Source organism: Tupaia chinensis, unplaced genomic scaffold, assembly GCF_000334495.1.
Source record: "Tupaia chinensis unplaced genomic scaffold, TupChi_1.0 Scaffold000644_1, whole genome shotgun sequence".
Classification (NCBI taxonomy): domain Eukaryota; kingdom Metazoa; phylum Chordata; class Mammalia; order Scandentia; family Tupaiidae; genus Tupaia; species Tupaia belangeri.
The window spans coordinates 6,290,737-6,299,102 of NW_006160165.1; the positions used below are offsets into that span (position 1 = coordinate 6,290,737).

At 61.5% G+C, this 8,366-nt stretch overlaps 1 protein-coding gene across 2 annotated transcripts in view; it reads right to left on the reverse strand.

Moving 5' to 3' along the window:
- Positions 1-527: 527 nt before the first annotated feature.
- Positions 528-8,366, reverse strand: part of TUBGCP3 (tubulin gamma complex component 3) — a gene marked incomplete at its 5' end in the record, with an annotated part of 60,728 nt that continues 52,889 nt past the window's right edge. Inside the window, 3 exon segments of one of the 2 annotated variants that reach the window (XM_014592051.2) lie at positions 528-795; positions 2,822-2,938; positions 5,921-6,061. In XM_014592051.2, the coding sequence (XP_014447537.1) occupies positions 637-795; positions 2,822-2,938; positions 5,921-6,061 (417 nt within the window). 2 annotated transcript variants of the gene reach the window in all.

Sequence of the window (8,366 nt, forward strand, 5' to 3'; positions counted from 1 at the left end):
TTTCCAGGCACTCCTATTTACACACGCTCCGGCGGACGGCTCCGAGGAGCGTGGCTGCAGCGGCGGGCGTTTCTGCCCCACGCCGCCCCTCTGCTACACGATGTGTCGGGAGCGCTGAGACAGGAAGGTTGGTATAAAAACGTAGACTCTGGAGGAGGGACAGTGGCAATCGTGTCAAGGTTCAAAGGTCTCGTAGAGGTCGATACTTTATAACACTAAAAAGGCAAAATAAAACGCTCTGTGTATTTTCTCAGTAGGGACTTCCTTTTCGACTTGGCGGTGTGAACAAGACTGGCTCTGAGGAGGACGTCAGAAAAGCAGCGATGACGTCGCCGTCTTAACTGAGGAACACCCAGCCAGCCTGCTCTCCTCTCAAAGAAACTGGTCGTTAAAAGTGGCAAATGCAAGCCGTAGCGTGGAGAACTTCAGCTGCTCCACCAAACCGCGGGGTCCACCAGGACTCCCGGGACACGGCCGAGGGTGCGAGCAGGCCATTGGCCTGGTGGCGTGCAGGAGCGTGGCAGGGGGGGGGCGGGCCCGGGCCCCACGGCCTGCCACGGCTGAGACGCGGAGCACTCGCGGGCAGGGGTGGTGGCCGAGGCGGCGAGGGGCCTTTGCGGCGCGAGCTGGGCGGCCTCACGTGTGGGAGCCGCGCCGCCCCCTGGGGCCCAGGGACACGCGCAGCCGCGGCTCGCGGGCTTTGTAGTGCTCGTTGAAGTCCAGCCGGAAGCTCAGGAAGCGGAGGCTCTCATCCGAGCTGGTGGTCAGCAGCACCAGGAACTGCTGCACGACTCCCTGGGGGCAGAGCAGCAGGTCAGAGCCCCGCGGCGGTCCTCCCCCACCCCACAGCCTCTCACCAACCCGGGCAGCGTGCTGGCCGGCAGGGTGGCTCGGACCTGGCCTCTACTCGACCACACAGCCGCACCTGCGCACGGTGAGCCAGGAAGAGCCGGCCTACGGTTCCCCGCAGCGCGTTAGCTCTCGGAGCCGAAGCAGTGCTGCCACCAGGTGAGCTAGGGAGGGCGCGTGCCCAGAGCCCCAGCAGGATGGTGAGCTAGAGCGCGTGCCCAGAGCCCCAGCAGGATGGTGAGCTAGAGCGCGGGCCCTCCCAGAGCCCCAGCAGGATGGTGAGCTAGGGAGGGCGCGTGCCCAGAGCCCCAGCAGGATGGTGAGTTAGAGCGCGTGCCCAGAGCCCCAGCAGGATGGTGAGCTAGAGCGCGGGCCCTCCCAGAGCCCCAGCAGGATGGTGAGCTAGGGAGGGCGCGTGCCCAGAGCCCCAGCAGGATGGTGAGTTAGAGCGCGTGCCCAGAGCCCCAGCAGGATGGTGAGCTAGAGCGCGGGCCCTCCCAGAGCCCCAGCAGGATGGTGAGCTAGGGAGGGCGCGTGCCCAGAGCCCCAGCAGGATGGTGAGTTAGAGCGCGTGCCCAGAGCCCCAGCAGGATGGTGAGCTAGAGCGCGGGCCCTCCCAGAGCCCCAGCAGGATGGTGAGCTAGGGAGGGCGCGTGCCCAGAGCCCCAGCAGGATGGTGAGTTAGAGCGCGAGCCCAGAGCCCCAGCAGGATGGTGAGCTAGAGCGTGTGCCCAGAGCCCCAGAAGGATGGTGAGCTAGAGCGTGTGCCCAGAGCCCCAGAAGGATGGTGAGCTAGAGCGCGAGCCCTCCCAGCCCCGACCGGCTCAGGCTCCAGGCCCACCACCTTGCTGACCTCCCAGGACAGTCGCTGTCACTGTCACCTCATCAAGGGGACAGGACTGCCATCTGACACAGGTTCACTCGAACTTCAATGTGGCAAAATGACCACCTCTCAAGAACACTCGGCGAGCACGGCAACACGCACGGTGTCGTGGTGCTGCACGCTGGGCCACCCGCCGGGCACGGCCAGGCGTCAGTTGCAGAAGCTACCAACACAGACGCAAAAGCAGGCCAACGTCACGGCCCCACTGCAGAACAACAGACCCTCCCTACGCTGAGGGGAGTGCGCGGCCCACTTGGAGACGCTGGGCCCACACAGGAGGGCCGGGGTTCACTCCTGAGGCCTCCCTATGCACACCAGGCACACGCGTGCCCACGAGCAGGCTGGCTGATATGAGGGTGGCCCACACTGGGGAGGCCCGGGGGGGGGGGGTGCCCGTCTCTCTCCCTCGTGGAAGAAACGAACAACCTTCACTCACCCAGCCCAGGAGCAAACATGGGAGTCGGAGCACTGGAAGGCCAGCTCGAGGCTGCGGCCAGGGCAAGGCCCTCATGTGGCAGCGCGACTCCAGCTGCACAGACATGGCTGCTAAGGCCTGAGGTCAGCTCCTGACGCGGGCCCTCACCAAGGTCCTCGCGCTGTCCTCCCGCCTCCATTCTCTCCAGAGTGACAGGACTGGCCGGGAGGCCAGCAGGGCCAGCGCACCCCACCCGGCAGCAGCGCACCTTTCGGCTGAGCTCCACCCACCTACGCTGCCAGCATGTCCTCTAAAGAGGCAAGTGACCAGACCAGTCACAGGGGCAGTTCATGGGAAAGCGCGGGCCCAAGTCCCCAGCACTGCCTGCCCACCTCGGGACACCAGGGACACCCGGGACACCCGGGGCTCTCGCTCCAGCCACAACTTCACCGCGCTGCTGGGAGCCAAGGCAGAGGCGGGTCAGAGCTCCTGGGGAGGGCACAAGCTCCTGGGAGAGTCTGGGGTGCAGGGCGTGGGCGTGGGCACGGCGGGACCATGCTGAGCCGCATGTCTCCATGTGGACGTGCCCGGCGGCTCACCCAACCGCCCCGTCACTGTGGAAGGCACGCGGCCAGAACACGATGGGCACGACCAGCCAGCCCACGAGCGCACACCTGGTAGAAGTGAGTGAGGATCCGCAGCTGTGAGCACATCTTTGGTATGGACTCCCGGAACTCCTGGACCCGCTGCTTCTCCTCCTCCTCCTCCGCCGCCGTCACGCCCCACTGGCCCTGGGAACCAGAAGTACCAAAGTCAGTGACGGCGCTGGGGACAGGACAGGGATGGGGCTGGGTAGGGGCGTCCAGCCCTGCCCTGGGCTCTTCTCCGATACTGCTCTGCCGCCCAGCCGCTCTCCAGGGCCTGCAGGCAGCCCCTGCATGTCCCGGTGGTGGCAGTGGCCAGGTGGCTGCTCAGGCAGCTCATTCCCAGCGAAGCGTCCGAGCTCTCAGGACGAGGCTGAGGGAGCGGCTTGTGTGTCCACCCCACACACGTTTCCATGACGGCATGCACAGTGGCACGCTGGCCAAGTGGGCACGCCCGTCTCCTAGGCACTGTAGACGCTCCCCTCTTCATGAGCGCGTTCCCAGAAGGGGCTGACCCACGTGGAGCACCACTGAGCGTTCCTGCCCACCAGCTCCGAGCCTCAGCACTCGGGAAAGTACCTCGCCCACCCACCTGCTGGCTAGCACTCGCCCCAGCTCCCACGCTGCTGCTTTCTGAGTGCTGGGTCGGTCTCACGCTGTCTCCGGAGCAGTGTGCACCCTCCTCTCCTAGGACCTGCACCAGGCCTGGAGCCCCAGGGCCACCGCCAGCGCCAGGCGGGACAGCTCAGCAGCACGCCCGGTGCCACGAGGCGGCAGCTCTGCGGTGCCCGGCCCTCACCCTGGGCAGACTCTCTTCCGGGGTAGTCTGGAAATCACGCCAAGGCCTGACTTTCTTTTCAGACGCCGACCGCACGGCACAGGGCACACGGTGGGTCCTTCCCTCGCCCTGCTCATCGCTGCTCCTGCTCAGGTCTCGTCATATAGCTGGCCAGCTCTGGGCTCAGAGAGCTCCTGGCCACCCCAGGAGGTACCGACGCTGCCTTCCGCGTTCCTCAGGGTGTTTCGTTGCTGCTCTCCAGACCCGGGCCAGCCGCGCGGTCTGCAGACTCTGGCACCCCCTGTTTATCCAGGCGGCCTGGAGGCACAATCCTCACCACATGGTCCTCGTGCACCCCGGCCTCTCAGGGCCCAAGAGAAACTGGATTCACGCTGGAGGCCGACTGTTCTGGCCCATTCCTGCGAGCGGCTCCTAGCTGCTGTCTGCGGATCAACTCGGACGCCGTGTTCCGTGTCATTGTCTCGTTGCGGTGAACAACACCTCCCTCACCGCGGCAGCCCCGCCCTGTCATCTTCACGCCCCTCTGCCCCGGGGGAGCCCGTCCTGCTCCGTGCGCTGGGTCTGTCCGCTCTGCTCACGCTCCATGTCACTGTCTGAGCGTCCCCGGGGAGCCAGCACGGCTCCTGTCACGGAGCACTGACCTGAGGAACCCACCAGGCACCACTGCCATCCACGTCCCGCACCATGCTCTGCAGTTTCCTGGAGAGCTGGCCTGAGAGTGCCCAAGAGCCCGAGATGGCGTCTCGTCCCGGTGGGGCCCTTCTGCACTGGGACTCAGAGACGGGCTCTCAGCAGCTCTCAGAAAGACCAACAGTCACACGAGGGCAGTGGTGACTGCCACCCCCGTCTCACCCTGCACCTTCGCCACACCCACACGCACTCGCCCTGCACCCCTGGCAGCAACTACAGGCGTCTGGCTGAGATGGGGCCCGATGCTCACACCACACCCTCTGCCCCTCACTTCCGTCTTCATTTCCTTAAATTAATGCAAGACACATCCATGTCGGCACCACCCGGGCAGAGGGCGGCGTGCCAGCAGCTCGGGGGACAGCTCGGGGCTTCCCTCCCTGAGCACCAGCGGCTGTAAGCCGCACACGGCACCCGGCTCCAGCACGGTCTGGACGGCCTCGGTGGCTGCGCCAGCCTCACTTCCCGGAGGAAGTGACAGTCCCCTCTGCACACCACCAGCGTCTGCCGTCCTGTGTGGTGTGTAGGCACCACGGCTTCTGTAACCGAGATGGCCCACCAGCGGCGAGGGCACCTGTGTATCCGCTCACGGTACCTGTCCACGGGTTCTCTGCGGCAGGAGCTCTCCGACACCAAGTCAGCGGTCACCTCTGCTCGCAGAACGTCCCTGAGTCCCTCTGAGGGACAGGCACTCCTGGGGCGGCCAGGGCTTCTAGCCTCCTCTCCCGTGAGGGCTTTTCCTACCCAACCTATGAAATCCGCTCGCCCTCAGCGGCGAAGACATCCTTCACGCCGCCCGAGGAAAGCTCCCTCCTCCCCTGCTGCTCTGCTTGAGCCTGCCAACTTCCCCCAGGAGAACAAGGGGTTAAAATCCAGGTTGCACGCAACCTGCAGGTCCACCCTCCAGTCCACTACGGACACCCTCAGCCTGCTCGGGGCAGGGCTGCTTGGTCTCTTGGAGGCCTGTGAGCTCCTGGGCCACGCGGCTGTCCTGGCCCACGCAGCTCCACGAGAGCAAGCTACCTCTCTCCCTCTCCCCTCCCTCTCTCCCTCCCTCTCCTCTGTCTCCCCTCTCCCCCCTCCTCTCTCTCCCTCTCCCCCCCTCCTCTGTCTCCCCTCTCCCCTCCCCTCTCTCCCTCCCTCTTCTCTCTCCCTCCCTCTTCTCTGTCTCCCCTCTCCCCCCTCCTCTCTCTCCCTCTCTCCCCTCTCCCCACTCCTCTCTCTCCCTCTCTCCCTCCCTCTCCTCTGTCTCCCCTCTCCCCCCTCCTCTCTCCCAACGGCGGTCTCTGAGCACCCCAAGATGCACATGTAAAGTGCACACTGCAGCAAACACGAGGCCCTGTGAGCGGCCGGCTCAGCCCCCACTTCCAGGCCACGGGGACACATCAGTCAGGGGGGACCAGAGATGCCCGTAAGTGCGGACATTTGGCTCATGCACATGCACACGTGCACACACGCGCACACACGCAGATGAGTCGTGCATGTGAGCAGCCCCACGCGTACAGCAATTTCAGCGGCAAATTTTCTGTTGCCGTGGAGCTTCCCGGGGCAGCTCACCGGGGCCCCGGCGTCCGTCCTGGGGCAGCTCACCAGGGCCCCGGCGTCCGTCCTGGGGCAGCTCACCGGCCCGGCCAGAACCGTACCTCCACTTCCCGCCGCTTCTTTCTCTCTTCAAACTGCAGCCGTCTCTGCAACTCCTCTAGAGCAGCTCTGTAAATCGTGTCCTGAGCATTCTGAAGTTCGATGATTTGATCAAACACAGCTCTAAGCTGGTTCAAAAGTGCCTGGAAGGGACAGGCAAGTTTCATGGAGAGAGTTTCAGCATGCTACTAAGTTTTAAAACAAAACACAGGAAATTCATTAGAGACTCCAAGAAACCAGCCCTCAGCAAGAAGCCCCACGCTCCTTCTGGACACCTGGCGAGGCTGCTGCCGGGCCGCTGGAGGCCCAGGCCAGCTCTGCGCTTGGGCCACATGGACAGGTGCCTGGCGCTGCCTGACGGCCCGCTCCAGGCATGCTGGTCCACTCCACGGCCGCCTTGCCACAGTGGAGCTCTGCCTCAGTTCCAAAGCTGGGGGCAGCAGCGCAGCCGGGAGCCATTCCCAGGAGCAGGAGGGCATGGCAAGACACGCTAGGTTTACTGTTTTCAGGGTGTTGTTTTTTAAATACCAAAACCCGATAGGAAGACAGAGAAAACTTTTAATGAAGTATAACCAAGTTCAGCAAAGATTTTGCAAAATTGGTTACTTACTTTATACCAGAAATAAAAGAATGATTTAACCCTGAAGAAGAAACTGTTCTGAAAACGCCAGTGTCACGGCACGTCTCTAGCTGGCTCAGCAACTGCCGCACCGGCCCGGCCCGCTCACGGGGTCTCAAGGCCCGCGGGCAACGTATAGCAACACAGAACCACGTGTGGATTTCCGTTTTCTTGCATTTCAATAAACTCGCACTTTAATTCCGTATTTTTCAAACTTTTGAAGCCTACCCACATATCACAGTTTTGTGAACTGTTTTCTGAGCATGGTGTGGAAAGGAGGAGTCGTATAGCACCACATCACCAAGCCGTTCTCGTAAACCAAAATCTATACACATGGACCAGTGGTTGGTGTAACGGCTATGTTGCTGGACTCCCATGTAGTCGACTGCGGTTCGAGTCCTGGACCCAGTGGCTTAAACTCACGCCGGGTATGTGTGTGTGCGTGCCCAGGATCCCGAGAGGAGAATGGAGGAGAAGGGATTGCAGCGTGGCCATCCCCCATGGGGGGTGATTTCTAGCTTTCTGTCTTTCTGTCTCTATCTGTCTCTCTGGCAAGCACAAGCACCCTGTAGCAAAAACCTCTCAAAAAAAAAAAAAATCTATACACACAAAACACCCGCCGCCCTCCCTCCCCAAGGCCACAGAGCAAACACACTGGAACTGCTGCAGGGGAAGGGGGTTAAAAGGCAAAGAGGTTTTCATAACTGAGGACAGCGACCGTGGTGTGACTAAGGGAAGGGTCAGCCCCACTCTCTGCCACCTTTAAGAGAAAAAAGTCTTTAATTAATTAGGGGGAGGGACTTCAATGGCACAGAAAAAAATCACGGTAAAATCTCAGAGCCACTCGGAATTCCCATTAGGCACTTAGGTAGCCAGGACAGGTGTGGCAGCCCACCCAACAGGCCGAGGCCAGGCCCAGGGCCTCCCTTCACAGCTGGGAAGACAAGGGCTCCCCACTCGGCCCAGAGAGCACGCGAGCAAGAAAGGCGGAAGAGCACGCCGAGGATGGCTCGGAGGGGTGGGGCGGCCGGGCAAGTGCGGGATGGCGGCGGGGGCTGCGGAGACCCCAGAGGGCGGCCGGGCAAGTGTGGGACACGGGGGTGGATCCTGGGCACGCACGCACATGTGCCCAGTTTGAGTTTAAGCCACTGGGTCCAAGACTCGAACCACAGTCAACTACATGGGAGTCCAGTGACGTAGCCATTATGCCATCTGCTGGTCCCTTCAAAAATTCTTTAATAGATATGCTTGGCTTTTATTTTAATATACTATTTGTATTAGAAAATGGAAGTTATTCTGACTCTGATAAGCTTACTATAGAAGCCCACTGGTATGAACATGCTGACCTCCACCATAGTTGCTGTCTTGTAAACTTGTTGACAGTATCTAGGATTAGAAAAGGTACTCTCAGGGCCAGCCAGGTGGCATGGAGGTTAAGGTGCTGGACACCACATGGCCAATGGAGTGGTTTGGGTCCCAGACCAGTGGCTTAAAAACCCGCCAAGCACATATGTGTGCATGCAGAAAATCCCAAGAGGGGAAGAGAGAAGGGTTGCAGTGTTGCCTATCCCCTGGGGAGTGATTTATCACTTTTCCTCTCTCTGTTTCTCTCTGGAAACTTTTAATGAAGTATAACCAAGTTCAGCAAAGATTTTGCAAAATTGGTTACTTACTTTATACCAGAAATAAAAGAATGATTTAACCCTGAAGAAGAAACTGTTCTGAAAACGCCAGTGTCACGGCACGTCTCTAGCTGGCTCAGCAACTGCCGCACCGGCCCGGCCCGCTCACGGGGGCTCAAGGCCCGCGGGCAACGTATAGCAAACCCG